Here is a 15,718-nt window from a genome sequence, read left to right as displayed (position 1 = left end):
CACCATAAACCGGTCACAACCAGGTGCAACCCGCAAGATTTCAGACAGAGGAGTGAAAAGAATTATCAGAAGAGTTGTCCAAGAGCCAAGCACCACTTGTGGAGAACTACAGAAAGACCTGGAATCAGCAGGTACAACTGTTTCAAAGAAAACAATAAGTAATGCACTGAACCGCCATCGCCTGTATGCACGCTCTCCACACAAGACTCCGTTGCTGAAGAAACAGCATGTTGAAGTGCGTTTAAAGTTTGCCCAACAACATTTAGACAAGCCTGTGGAGTACTGGGAGAATATGGTCTGGGCAGATGAGACCAAAATTGAACTCTTTGGATGCCGTAATACACACCATGTTTGGAGGTCAAAAGGCACTGCATATCACCCCAAAAACACCATCCCAACAGTGATGTTTGGAGGTGGGAACATCATGGTGTGGGGCTGTTTTTCAGCATACGGCACTGGGACGCTTCATATAATTGAAGGAAAGATGAATGGACAAATGCACCGAGACATTCTTGATAAAAATCTGGATTTGAAGAGTGTTTGTGTGGAAGAATGGGCCAAGATCACACCTGAGCAATGCATGCGACTAGTTTCTCCATACAGGAGGCGTCTTGAAGCTTCATCACCAACAAAGGCTTTTGTACGAAGTAATAAATACATTTCAGTAAACGTGTTCAATACTTTTTCCCTGTGTCATTTCTCATTATTACACATAACTTCATTTATGGACATCTATGGTTTGATTTCTTTGCATGTGTGGATTGGATGGGTGGTTACCGACATCTGGTGAGAATTTCGTGTCAACAGCACCTTTAGAAATATATTTACGTAGAAAATTGGTGACGTGTTCAATACTTATTTCACCCGCTGTGTGTTATCCCTACATGATGCTGAGAATCTACTGTATGCTTTTATAATGTTTACTATTGTAACGTGGTGTTAGTTGGCTGTCCTGCGATTTCTTTAAATAAGCTGCAGCTCACTTTCTTACCAGAAGGAGAAACTCATTACTCCAGTTTTATTCAGCTTACATTGACTGTCTTGTATCTTGTATCCAGTGCAAAATCCTGCTAATGAGGTTATAAAGCCCCACAGTGCTTACCTGCAGGATGTCTTACAGAATGTTTAAACATGCTCTTCATTCAGTGAAAGTAGGTTTATTGTTAATCCCTCGCTTTTCAGTGGGTGGTAGATGTTGTTCTTTTGTAGGTCTTGAAGTCTGAAATAGAGTTTCAGTAGATATTAAGAATGCAATCCAAATAAAATGTTTTCAAATATATATTAAGGACTTGTGTTTAAACTGGCTTATTCAAATTCCATACAATTAAATGTACTATGTGACTTTTAATAAAGTGTATTTTCCTTAATTTGTTTTTTATTCTGGAGCTTATTTTTATTATTTATTTTAAAATTATCATTTTAGCATTTATTTTATAAATATATTATACCATAATTCTCTGATAGCTCGTCTAATTTAAAATTTTACACATTCAGTTTGTTTTACTATTTCATCTTCTGACATGTTGTTTATGATTGTAAATGGGGCCCTGGCCATTTAAAGGGTTAAACACAATTTTATTCATGCTGACCAACATGGCACTATAATAACACGATAATAATACAATAATAAAGATTAGACATGAGGCGCAAAAAGGAAGGAAAAAGGGGAAGAGGACATCCCAACGTTAACTGCCCAGCCCAAATACAGGCTGTATTATGGAGATGAATTTTGTGTCATTATAACAGTGAAGCTTATTTAGATTTTTAACTCTGTTAGAAGGGCAAAAGGGTAAGATCTGAATCTTAACATGACAGGGAGGGGAATTTTCTGCAAGTTTTAGATCGGAAGTTGGTGGCAGTTATTAATAATGTGCCACTGTAGCTCAGAAAAGGGAAGGAAATTAGAGCTGTGTTTCAGTAGAACACACCCATACTGTATCCTGCCTTCCACCCAATGACAGCTAGGATAGGCTCCAGCACCCCACCGCGACCCAGAAGGATAAGCGGTTTAGATGATGTATGTATGTACACCCATACTGAACCCCCTCACACACGTCATGATCACAGACTCTCCCAGCTCACTTTGACTAAATGAGAAAAGTGTAAAAGTCTTCAACAGAAAAGTGAGTCAGATGTTCTTCATCAGAAATGCAATCTGTATTAATACATATTTTGATGCTAAACTTTGTTCAGTGACGTCTGTATCTGCTCACTTCTGAACCTGAGCTGAGGTCAGAAAGATGTGATTCCACTGCGTAATCACAACCATGAAAAAGGCAAGTCGTCTAAAAGCACAACACTTTGTGAGGAGCTTTCCATACAGAACTGTCCACTTCTTAAAGTCTCTCTGTATTCGTCTCAGTCTCTGTATGTTTGGTGTCTCAGGATAGACCCCTATAAACAGCAGTGCTGTAGGGTTTGTCTCAAAGAACTGGGAATGTTCCAGGTGGGTGGCTATGGAAGTCCAGAGAGGCCATGAAGTAGTTGTAATTTTCTGGATTGTCATTTTGACATAACAAGTTAATTATCTTGTCTTTTTTGATACACATTTGCAACACTATTAGAACCGCATTCTTTCACTTGCATAACATCATTAAACTGTGTAATATTCCAGCCCTAAACGATGCGGAAAAACTTGTGCATGCATTTATAACCTCCAGGCTGGACTACTATAACACCGTTTTAGCTGGACGGTCCAACACTTTAATAAATAAGCTCCAACTGGTCCAGAGTGCAGCTGCTAGAGTCTTACAAGGACCAAAAAATTTGACCATACATTCCCAATCCTGTCATTACACTGGCTACCTGTTAAACTTGGTGTAGAGTATAAGATCCTCCTCTTAACGTATAAATCATTAAATGGCCCCTTAGTGAATCTTATCTTAGTGAATTAATTCAGTCATATGAACTCAGACGTACACTCCGCTGACAGAATACCGGCCTGCTGACGGTTCCTAGAATTAGAAAAACCACAGCAGGGGGTCGAGCTTTTTCCTACGTAGCCCCTAAATTGTGGAATCATCTCCCGACCTCTGTTCGGGACTCAGACTCACTCTCTGCACTTAAAACTAGACTCAAAACTGAACTGTTTGCACAAACATTCTGCTAATATCAGTTGTAGCACTATTAATTCACTAATATCTCTCCATAAACGGACCTGTCCTGTTAATCAATCTGTCTCTCTCTCTCTGTTTATTTGAGCCCCTGAGCGACGTCTGCCTGAGTCGCCACATTGGAGCCACCAGAGCTTCTAGAGCCACCAGAGCTCCATCTCTGCTGGCTAATCTGCTCCTCACCTGCATGAACTGACCAACCTGCTGCGGCTGCATAAACTATCTAATTAACCATTGCTCCACCTGTTTTTCCCGTTTTGTATTGTAATATTTTATACTAACGCTGTTTGCTATCTGGTGTTGACCAGAGGAGGATGGGTTCCCCTTCTGAGTCTTGGTTCCTCTCAAGGTTTCTTCCTCTTGCTCTTAGGGAGTTTTTCCTTGCCACTGTCGCCATTGGCGATGCTCATGGGGGCTCGGACCCGGATTTTTCTGTAAAGCTGCTTTGTGACAGCACCTGCTGTAAAAAGCATTACATAAACTTTGACTTGACTTAATTATCTTGTGATCGCAAGAGAATATAGTCATTGTCTTGAGATAATGAGTTAATTGTCTTGTTATCTCAAGATAACAAAGTTGTCGTCTAGAGATAATGAGTTAATTATTTTCTCTGATCTTCAGATAAAAGTTGTCATGAGATACTGAGTTAGTTATCTTGGAATTTCAAGATGACAACTTTGCTATCTTGAGATCAAGTCATAGGCAGCTGTTGGTGGTGGCAAGCTTTTTTTTTTCCTAGAACTGAGTCTGGAAAAACCATAACATGTAGCAGACCAGATAAAAAAAGATGAGAATTGTTTGAGGGCTACACATATTTTGAACCTACATACGCATTAAAATGGACTATGGAAAGTTCAGTGGACATATGAGGTAATAGATGAAGTAATAGTGGCTTAAAAAAGACAGAGAGCAACATCATAATTATCTTTAAAGGCCATGTTTTCTTCTGACTGGACATCGGCTTCAGTTATTCAATTTAAACTTCTGTTTCTTTTGCCCAAATCAGAACAGGCTTAGATGAAAGTGTAGCTTAGAATGAAGTCTGTTCAAAGTTACCTGTTTTTGTTTTATGTTTGCATAAAATATTAATTATGCATTAAAACCCTTTGAAAAGGTCATCTCAGGTGGAACCATAAGCTTCAATCTGGAATCCTATCACTGATCATCCTGCTGAATTTTAGAGGTAGGGTTATTCTGATTCTACTGAGCTGCTATTAGTAGTGCAGCTCTTTTTAGAAATATGCAGAGTTGTGATTTATCTGCTGCTGGTTGCTGTGATGTGATCAGCAGTGGGTCAATCGTGGAAAGACAATGTCTGAATATACATATCTGCACTGAGATTTCTTTGGTGGAGCTCTTAAAGATGAAAGAAATGAATGTTCTCTCTAATTCAATGCCCGGCAAATTGTTCTGCACAGTAACCAAACCAAAGACTTTCTTCATCAGAACTAGAATCTAGGGGTTGATTATGTAACATACAAATCTCCCACCTTCCTGTTTCAGCAAAGCATTATGGGTTGTGCAATCGTCACTTAATAGGACACTGTGAAAAAGAAATGTTGGGTCAAGTTAAGGTCAACTGTCTTTTTTCAGTGAATTTAACTCATATTTATGATTTCCTTTTGCCTCAAGTTGAGTTAATTAAAAATATATTAAGTTGACAACTTAAAATTTAAGTTGCCCGACTTTGTTTAGACATTGTTTACTGCTTATCATTAGACACACATCTTTAATACAATATTTTTAAACATCTATAACATTTACAGTTTAAATGATATACAAGTTAACAATGTTTGATTAAGTATAAAACAGCAGTGAATGAAGGAAAGACCTTCTGTTTCCACTGAACCGCATAGAAAAGGGAAGGAAGCTGGATCGCAATCGCTCATTATCGCACAACCTGCACCCACACACTCCTCACAGCTCAGTTCACCTCAACTAGAAAAGAGTGAAAAGTCTTCATTACAGAATGTAAGTAAGATTTTCTTTACTAGAGCTGTTCTGTATACAAACTGTCTAAAACTGTGAGGAATATAATGATGAGTCTAAATACAGTTACATTTACAAAGTTGAGCACTGCAGTTCGTGTGTGTGTCAGTTCACAGGTTTTTTATAAACCTGATCTGAGCTCAGCAAGATTTACTGTGAGTTACTTTTGTATTTATTAATGTGTAATTACAACACAATAGCATGCTTCTTTTCCAGAACTGTTCTGTATGCAATTTTTTAAACTGTGAGGAATATAACTATCAAAATACAGTTAAATGTAAAAGTTTGGGCACTGCAGTTAGTGTGTGTGTGTGTGTGTGTGTGTGTGTGTGTGTGGTCAGTTCACTTTATAAACCTGATCTGAGCTCAGTAAGTTAGCACATTTACTGTGAGCTATCTTTATAACTATTACTGTGATAATTACAACACAATAGTAAACTGTCTGAAGAAACAACACTGAGAAATGAAAGATTTTGGATGAGAAAAAAAACTTCACTAATAATGTTCCATTAAGGTGATAAAGGATTACAACAAACTGTGCCCAAATATTTCCATTTGCCTGCTTTATTACATGCAATTTATGTTTATATTGTGTAAATTAAAATGATAATTATTCAGTAAACCTGCAGAAAGAGCTCATTCAAAGCTAGTTAATTTTCTGTTTCTGCTAATATCAGGTCAGGTGGAACCATGAGCTTCACACGTGGAATCCTATCACTGACCATCCTGCTGAACATTCTAGGTAGGATTCTGATTTTACTGAGCAGCTGACTTTAACCCAGTGGGTAAATTTCATAACCAGGATGTATTTTGAGTGAAGATTAAGACCTGATTTGAGAGACTGTGGGTGGATGGGTATGAACTATTGAAGAGTTTGGGTTTATAAGCCAAGGTCAGAGGTGGACAAGTAACACATGGATACAGCATGTAACTACATCTTAGTCTCTACTAATAAAAGTATTAAAACAAAAAAAAAAACACTTCCCACACAGAACTGTCCATTTCTTATTAGTCTCTCTCTGATGACTGCTCTGCTGGGGGGATGGGACTGGGAAAGTTCCAAGTGGGTTGGTGATGGTGTTGGTAAGTTTCTTTCCTACAACTGGGGCTGGAAAAAACAATGTTTGCCAGATCTGACAAAAAAACGATGAGAATTATTTGAGGGTTACACATTTTTTGAACCTATATATGCACCAAACTAGACTGTTGATCAGCAACAATAGAAAAAAAAGCAAATTGGAAGTGATGGGAAACTTTGGCAATATGTAAAGAACTGTCTGTAACTATGAATATGCTAATGTTGGACCTGACAGATGGGATAGGCTCCGGCACCCCCCACGACCCAGAAGGAGAAGCGGCTTAGAAGATGCCAAGCACCAAGTAAAAAAATAAATAAATAAATAAATAATAATTAAAAAAAAACAAACAAAAAAAAAACACACAACAACACACACACACGATATTAAAAACAGGGAACTAACATGGATATAATTGTTGAGAATGACTTGCCACACAATATAAATGTAAACTATTGATAGCCAGTGTCCCAATCAACAGTCTCTTTAGACAGAGACAGAAGAGTTTAATCAACACGAAAGGCAGCAGTTATGGAGTTTTACTGCCAACTGTAGAAATAACCTGATTAAAATCAGAGTTACACTTCTGAAAGCTGTGAGCTTTGTTGATTTCTGGGATTCCCACAGACTCAGGGTTTCATACTGTTTCAGTTTCAGGTTCTTTGGGTGAGACTCTGAGAGTGACCTGCAGTCCTCAGACTATCTGTGCTCTACGGGAATCAACAGTGAACCTGGATTGCTTTTACTCAAACTCCAACATCAAACCTCAGCACAGCTTCTGGTTCAGCCCCAAACAAAAAGCTAAATGGAGGAACGAGGAAGATCCAGAGGATTTAGCTTTAGACTCAGACTACGCAGGACGAGTGAGTTATGATAAGACTACAACATACAGTTACAGCTATGATACTCTTACAATAACAGACCTGAGAGAGAGAGACTCAGGAGAATATCACCTCATGATCATTAAAGAAACAGGACAGAATTATTCCAGCTCAACAGCAGTTACTCTAACAGTTTCAGGTAATACAGCTCAACTACTGTGATCTGTTCCATCACTTTCATCAGTTTTATTTAATAATGAAGAAATTTGTGTACAAGATATTTGCTGGAATATTTATTTATTTTTTTCCACTCAGATCTGCAGATGAAAACTGCTGACACTGAAAAACAGACAGCACGGACACTGAACTGTAGCACTTCCTGCAGACTGAGCTCTGTTCCTGCTCATTACAGATGGTACAACAATGGGAAATATGTGTCCTGGACAAACTCACATAATACAATTTTGGATTTACAAAGGAGGGCTAGTCCTGGCAGCTACTCCTGCTCTGTTAGCAGCCATACTGAAATCTATTCTAATACCGTGTGTGAGTAAGAACACTGTTAATAACTAATTATTTATGTGGCAATAAAACCAAAAAAGTGATAATCTTTTACTTTTACAGGTGTTTTTGATAAGAACTGCTGGAGTGTAACCTACTCAGACAGAAGAGTCTGTGCTTTGGAGGGTTCATCAGTGGATTTTCCCTGCACTTACTCATATCCCAGAGATCAGACAGTTACTGAAACATTCTGGTATAACTTTGGGTTAACAGATCTGAGTGTGAAAAAGCAGTTTGCTGGTCGAGTGGAGTTTCTTGGAGATAAAGAGAGAAGCTGCACTCTGAGAATGAACAATCTGACTAAGAGTGACTCTGGAGAATATCGCTTTAGATTAATCACAGATACTGCAGGAGGGAGTTTCTCTGGTTATCCTGGAGTCATTCTGAGTGTTACAGGTACGTGTCCACACCCAACTGTAACTGAGGTTCTTCCTATTCACAATGTTGAATATGACATAATATTAAAATGGCTATACTTTCTATTTCTTTGCATGTTCAGATCTTCAGGTGAAAGTGAGTCCCTCCACTCCATCAGAAGGACAGACAGTAACACTGACCTGTATCTCCACCTGCACTCTGACCCAACAACCCCACTTACATCTGGTACAAGAACGGACAGCCTGTAACTAATAAACTCACCAGACACAACAAGCTCTACCTGGAGTCAGCAAACACTGAGGATGTTCTCCAGTATTCTTGTGCTTTAGGAGGTAACAGTTCTATAAAGGCCTAACATGTTCTCAGAAATAAGACTTTACCTACACCATCATAATAGTAATGAGAAATGCAGGCTATTTCAGATTTAATTCTATGTTCTTGATTTACATGAGCATTTTAGCCATCCAAAGTATAAAATCAGTCAATCCATGCATTATTTTATAGCAACTGTTGAGGATGAGCATGCTTTATAGAATGTTTCTTAATTATAAATTGTAGTTTATAGAAATTGGAAAATGTTTCTTTATGAAAAAAAGTAGTATTCAGCTTAGTTTTCATCAAATTTTGGACATTTGTCATGACAATTTCAAATATTTATATGTGAAAGGTCACACTCTTAGGGTAGATCAAGTGTAGACTTTTTGTTGCGCTAAAAATAGCATGCTTGCAAATGTGTCATCACTTCATGCCTAATTTTGATTTATAATGCATTTTTCTTTAACCAAAAGCAACACAAACACAATGGGAAAAAAGTGTAGTACAATATATATAACATATATCAATAAAACATATATATTTTTTCTGGCTGTAATTGTTCATGTAGTTTATGCTTTATTTCACAAGGTACTGAAGCTCCCAAACATACTGAAGATCCAGAGGATCTCACAGTGTTGAAGTTCATCACAATTGGTGCAGCAGTCTTTCTGGTTTTATTTCTCATCATAGGATGGATTTGGAGGAGGTTTGTGACCTGTAAACATTATCACATTTAACATTTATTAAACAAATGCTAAGTGTTTTTTTTTTTCAGAAGGAGGAAATCCAGTCCAGGTAAAGAGCACAGAAGCACTGAGGAGAGTGGACAGGTGAGCATGTTATAGAGGAGGAACTGTATGAACTACAGTAATGAAAGCCTTTTAAAATGTTGTATATGTATGTAAAATGTATAGTATTTCTCTTGAGATTGTTGTAAGAACATCTTTACATCATTCAATCAATTTCTATCTAGATTATCTAAACAAGTAAAATTATCTAACTGCACTGGCAGAATATTTGAATTCCTTCAAGCATTATTTATTAAAACAAACATATTTATAACACCTAGCACCTCTTTCCCTCCTGTAATACCAGGCCTTCTTGAGCTGACTTTGTTGTACATTTGCCTTCACCATCCTCCACATTTGCTTGGGGCACTTAATTGTACAATGGATTGTTCAGGATTAGAAGCATGCTTGAAAAGACTGCCCAGAGGTGCTTTGAGCATTCTGCTAAGAGCAAGTTCAGCCAGAGTGAATCCTGTACTCTTGTGGCCTGCTGAACTAATGGCAAACATTAATTCTGGTCACCACTTATCTGACATCCAGTGTTTATTCTGAACACATGAAACTAGAATATCTTCTTCTGTATTCTAAGCACAGAGAAAAATCTGCAAGGTAGATATAAAACCAAAAGTACCAAAAAATCTCAAAAGTTTAAATGCACACAAACTGACAAAAAAAAAATCTCTTTTAGAAGTGTAGAATCTTGAAGGATGTGGCTTTAAAGTGAAGTGGGAAATGAAAAGTCACTACATTCTTTACACTTAAAGTCCAAAAAAAAGGAAAAAAAAGTCTTTCAGCAAAAACAGTTTTGAGTATATCTAACAGAAAGAAAACATACACTGCCAGTATTAGCACTAGAATTTGATTAAACAAACTCTATAGCACATACTTTGCACAAAGTACAAAGGCACACTTTAACCACACAATTAAGGTAAGAAAGGGGAAGCACAGTTCCTTAAAGGACTGTGGACAAGTTGAGCAATTTGGATTTGCAAGCTGTTGTAGATGTCAAAACAGTGTGAATGGTGTGAAATATTTCACCACCATTTAACAGCGTATTACAAAAGCGTTAGATACAGTTACTCCTCATAAAGGCCTGAATGTACTAAAACCACACTGCCTCATTATTAATTCTGAACCTTGAAAATTCTGGAATAGAGGTAAACTCATTACATAACCCCTATCCCATCAGAAGGCATTACTGGGCCTTAATAACTTCAGGTGTTCTGTACATGGATTATGCATTACATCTGGTGAGTGTATCCTGTAATTTGCTGTGCTTAGTTGTTGCATGAATTTGGCCGGACCTTTCCATTTGGCAGATAGGCTGGAAGAAGCCTCAGCATCAGCCTGAGCCATAGGATGATCATAAGCTCACACTAGTGCTCCTGCCTTGTACCCTTCCAAAGGCAGGTGCTGTAATATGAGGCCTACTTGAGCTGACTTTGTTGCACATTGCTTGGGGCACTAAATTGTACAAGAGACGAGGACAGGAGCATGCTTGAAAAGACTGCCCAGAGGTCATTTGAGCTTTCTACTAAGAGCAAGTTCAGCCAGGGTGAATCCTGCTGAACTAACGGCAAACATGAATTCTGGTAACCACTTATTCCACATACAGTGCTTATTCTGAACACAAATGCACTGTTTTGACTTTTAATCCAGATGGCACATGTAACCGGGTTGTTTGGATATTCTTGGCTTGTGTTTCATGCAATCCTGGCATTGTTTGCAGTACTCTCAGACCTATTTTCTGGTGGTAGTCAATATGTCATGTTGGGTATTCTGGTCAGGATTTTCCTTTTGATTAGATTTTTACTGAAATGGTTGCCTTGAGCATATTAAGAATGGCAGGTTGTAGACTTGAAGGGATAACTAGTTGGTCCTACCGGTCTTGAAGTCTTTAAAAGAGAAAGCCAATCTGGAGCACAAAAGTTGTCAGGCTGACTTATCTTTGCTTGTTTACAAGTGCTGATATCTTCCGATGATACTGGGAGTTGCACTGTAGGTGGAGAAGATAAATACATCACAAGAAGACCTACTGGGTGAAACAGTGCAACTAGGACTACATACTTGGCCTTTGCAGTACATTAACTTGATTTTAAGGCTTAACTTTATAACCCACATGATCAGGCATGACTGTCTTGATGCATGGAAAACCCAGGTGAGAACATTGTGATCAATGACCATGGAGAACCAGGTACTGCGTCCCCTTCTAAGTTGTCCAAACCACTGACAAGCACTATCTTGGATACTGAATATGCTCATTCTATAGGGCTAAGCAATTGAGAAGCATTACCATTTTAATTGTCTATACAACAAAGAGTTTAAAAAGTCAGAGGTTAACAAGATTGGTGAAAACTGAAAGGTTGTCTTGTGATCTATAAATGCATAATGACACCCAGCCCCAAATGATTGTCTCCAAGAAGAGATGCTGCTCACTGGGAAATCTGTGGAATGATAATACCATCATGCTGAGTAACTACTGAACCTCTTTGATAGACTTTGGCTCAGGATTGTCTTGGATGGCCTGAATTTTGTCCAAATCAATCTGGATACCAGGCACATCATATCATAAAAATTTCAGTGACCACTGAACAAAGTTTTACCTTTTGAGATTGAAGGTACGTCCAGCTTGCTGTAACCTAGAGAATACTGCACTGAGATGGCTAAGATGAAATTCTGGGAGGTATATCACAACGCCATCTGAGCAGACAAAGATGCACTGTCCTTTTAGGTCCTGTAACACGTTTTTCTCCAGGTGCTGAAAAGTAGCTGGAGCATTCATTATTACAAAAGGAAACTGTGTAAATGCATACAGTCCTCAACATGTAAAGAAAAGCAGTCTTTAATATGATGCCTTCATCCAAACCCATTTGCCAACCACCAACTTTCGGGTCTAGGGTACTGAAAATCTGAGTGGGGGAAAGGCATCTAAGGGCATCTTGGCATTTAACAAACGGGATTCAACAAATGTCAAATTGTGTCAAATTGACACCTTTCTTGGATGCCTATGACCCAAGGAGGAACAGAAGGTCTTGTGATTTTTTTCTCACCAGCATGCCATCTATTTCTTGGGAAATACATTTATATTTCTCCAGCAATATCCCATACCCAAGTTGTGTTAATTTAATGTTTAGTACTGCAGTGTTATGCTAACCATACACTAGAAGACTTTGAAAAGACTAAAGTCTGACACCCTCTCAGTTCACTGTAGAGCTGTATATTCTTGCAGATCATCACCCAGAATTTTAATTAACCTGTAAAAATGTGCAGCTACCTTTACATTTGACAAACAGATCAACAAATGTGATTCGGCATTGTTGATTGGGTGTTATGAACTAGACCATAAAAAACAAACAAAAAAAATAAGAAACCACTAACAGAAACCAAAAAAAGGAAAGAAAACATTGATTCTTCAATAATGGCATTCTTAAAGTCCTCTGCACATTTCCTCATCACTTTTACGCTCAGTGAACCTGAAATATTAAAAACAGCCAGTTTACATTTTAAGTTAATATGATTATTGTATTAAAGTGGAGCGGATTTTTCTTTTTTTACAGAGATTATGCACTCACACATGCATTTTCTCCCTTGCTCTCTCTTTATTCCGACATTGGAAGTTTGTCTGCGACAGTGAAATTGCTTGAAAAGTCATTTGGTGTAAGGCGGACACTACCCACAATATCAGTTCACACCTGGGGCCACTGGAGTGATAATTGGAAGGGTCCATTCTGGTCTGAAATGTCCACATCAGCTTTTTCTCTGAACAGGTCAAGGTGTTGCAGAGTTTGTTGAGAAACAGCAAATGCTTGACTAGACACAATTGCAGAGTGTCTTGTAGTGCTGTCAGTGTTGCACTCAATAGGTCGACAAAGAGAGCACATTCCTCAGTTGGTAAGTGGTAAGAAGATTGTGGGAAATTATTGGTCACTCCTTCTCTGTGGAGCAAGTCGACACCTAGAGCTAAAGGAAATGATAGGCCTAAGTTGTCAAGGACATACAACCGCAGAGCCAGCACACACTCCCATTTGACCACACTCAAAGCACTTTGCACTGCCCCACTAGCCAAAGCACATATTTGTCCTTGACAAGACTTTGAGTTCCCTGGTGCCTTCAACCCTTCAGAAAGAGAATATCTATGTGTTTCCTGTGTCTACTAATTCATGCAGTACCCAGGACATGATTTCAATAGGTAAGGCATCTGGCTGCCCTGGTTTAACCCTGGTGGTACGCTTCACCACTGTAGCAGGCATAGGATATATAAGGGTGTTCTTCTTAGCCTCAACGCTTGCCTGCAGGTAGATTGAATGAGTTCATCTCTGACATCTGACATTTCTCTTCCCAACCAAGGGCTGGAATTTCTCAGTATGGCTTGGACAACGTCTCTTTCAGGCACATCTTGTTTCCACATGAGGCAAACAGCACAATACTGACATGCCAAGACCCCAGGGCTTTCTTGTTGTTTTTCCTGGCCCCTTGTCACCTTTCATGAAGCTTCTTTCTCCCTCTCCTTTAAAAACCATCTGTCAGAAAGATCTCAGGAATACTTCTTTAAACTGTGCCCCTTTCAGCAGACTGCTAGTCCTTTGCAGTTCCCTCCAGAGGTTAAGATAAAACAGCAAACAACACAAGCTCACTCAGAAGCAGACAGCTAAAAACCTCTACAAACCTTTCCACAAAGGCCTTCATACATGGGAAAATCCACGCATATTGTGGTTTTAGAGTGAAATGGTGTAATGGTGTAGTATAGCTGAGAAAATGTGCTTAATCTCCCTTTAATGCATCACAGTCTCTCCTCCAAAGCTTGAATCTTTCATCTCGGACCCTGGTACCTCTGCTCCAAGTCTCCCAGTCTTCTGTCCAGGTACATACATGACGCAAATCTCCTCTTCCAGTGCTGCCAGTCTCATCTCATGCTTAACCCCAGCTGCTGGGGGGTTGCCTTCCCTGGTCATGCAAGAGGAGCTCAGATGGAAGTAGAGAAACATCTTATTCTTCTCCTCCATCCTCCTCTTCCTCAGACTGTGTATACAACCTACTGAGAGTCCTAAATGGTGTTACTGGGATTCAGCCTTGTAACAAGTGGACAAGATGTGAAGTCAAGTGGACGACTAGGCTCATCCAATGTTTCAAACTGAGCGGCTGCCATGCTGAACGCTGGTTTGAAGATGCTTTAAAACAACAGAAAAAAATCCCAAACTGCTCCCACATAGGGCACCAAATCCCACTTCGGCTACATACAACACAGAGACTGAGACGGTCTGGTCCTGTACGCTAAGCACAAAAATGAGCAATAGAGATAAATGTTGACATACCATTTTGCACCAATATAACTAACCCAAAATAACTAACCCAATATAACTAACCCAATATAACTAACCCAGTATAACTAACCCAGTATAACTAACCCAAAATAACTAACCCAAAATAACTAACCCAAAATAACTAACCCAATATAACTAACCCAATATAACTAACCCAGTATAACTAACCCAGTATAACTAACCCAAAATAACTAACCCAAAATAACTAACCCAATATAACTAACCCAATATAACTAACCCAAAATAACTAACCCAATATAACTAACCCAATATAACTAACCCAATATAACTAACCCTAACCCTAGACAGATCCAACAGTGTGATTTATGTTTCACAAGTTTAACAGAGACAATACAAGCAACCAATTAGCAACACAGAAGGACAACCTACAAGAAGGACAAAGGAGAAGATAAAAGTCCCTGCAGACTTTGAGTCTTACTGAAAATTTCAAACAGTCCATAAATAAATAAATAAATAAATAAATAAATAGATACATACATAGATAGATAGATAGATAGATACTCTTTTAGACGTGTAGAATCTTAGTCTTTCTGCAAACAAACCAGATGTTTTGAAACAGTTCAAAATTCTCAGCACATTTAAGAACACAATAAGGGTACTTACTGTACGAAAAGAGAGTTCCTCAAACAAAGTTGCGCAACTTGGATTCACAACAGCAACAAACTGTTTGAGCCATCATGCTTCTTATCTACTTCAGCACCATTTTATAAGCTAGTATAAAAGCATTAGATGCAGTACCTCCCCCTAGAAGCCTGGATGTATTGAAAACTACACTTCATCATCACTGATTTTAAAACTTGTAAACACTGGGACAGAAGTAAAACAATTATTTATCACCACCTATGGAAAAATAGCTAGAAATATGATGAATAATCATAACGTTCTTACAACAATCTCAGTTACTGAGATCTACAGTTACTGTGTAATTCTCTCTCTCTCTCTCTCTCTCTCTCTCTCTCTCTCCCAGTGTGACTCTGCTCATGTGTATAGTAATATATCAGAACTGGCCATGACCTCTGACCCCACACAGAGAAAAGGATCAGATAATCAGGATGGCGTTCACTACTCCAGCGTTCAGTTCAAGCGCTTTCACAAGCAGGAAGAAGCTCCGCCCTCCACTTCCACACTTCCGCTTTACGTCATAGAGGACCAGGATGTTCAGTATGCAGCTGTGAACTTCAGCAGAGAGAGTGCTGCCCCCCAGTGAGGAAACCCCTTCATTACATCTACTCTGACCAACCACTGTGTGCAGAGGGGAAATTATAAATTGCCTTTTATTTTCCTCTTAATTAAATCTACTTACTTTTATTCACTTTAAAAACAAATAAAAGTTAA

General features: G+C 38.7%; 1 protein-coding gene across 1 annotated transcript; it reads left to right on the top strand.

The window, feature by feature from the left end:
- The first annotated feature begins 5,015 nt into the window (after positions 1-5,015).
- LOC118826840 lies at positions 5,016-15,622 on the top strand. Its single transcript, XM_036597853.1, has 10 exons — positions 5,016-5,084; positions 5,780-5,844; positions 6,830-7,198; positions 7,315-7,545; positions 7,624-7,956; positions 8,060-8,163; positions 8,213-8,270; positions 8,842-8,959; positions 9,029-9,083; positions 15,351-15,622. Coding segments are annotated over exons 1-10 (1,575 nt in total). The 5' UTR covers positions 5,016-5,082; the 3' UTR covers positions 15,591-15,622.
- Positions 15,623-15,718: the final 96 nt, after the last annotated feature.

The sequence above is a fragment of the Colossoma macropomum genome, unplaced genomic scaffold, assembly GCF_904425465.1.
Source record: "Colossoma macropomum unplaced genomic scaffold, Colossoma_macropomum, whole genome shotgun sequence".
Taxonomy (NCBI): domain Eukaryota; kingdom Metazoa; phylum Chordata; class Actinopteri; order Characiformes; family Serrasalmidae; genus Colossoma; species Colossoma macropomum.
The sequence above is the reverse complement of the archived record's forward strand: the minus strand, read 5'-3'. Positions and strand labels throughout refer to the sequence as shown.

Bases quoted from the DNA above. Each gene is read 5' to 3' on its own strand.
- LOC118826840 (XM_036597853.1), top strand. The intron at 8,271-8,841 runs GTAACAGTTCTA...TTATTTCACAAG, and splicing joins GTATTCTTGTGCTTTAGGAG to GTACTGAAGCTCCCAAACAT. The intron at 8,960-9,028 runs GTTTGTGACCTG...TTTTTTTTTCAG, and splicing joins ATAGGATGGATTTGGAGGAG to AAGGAGGAAATCCAGTCCAG.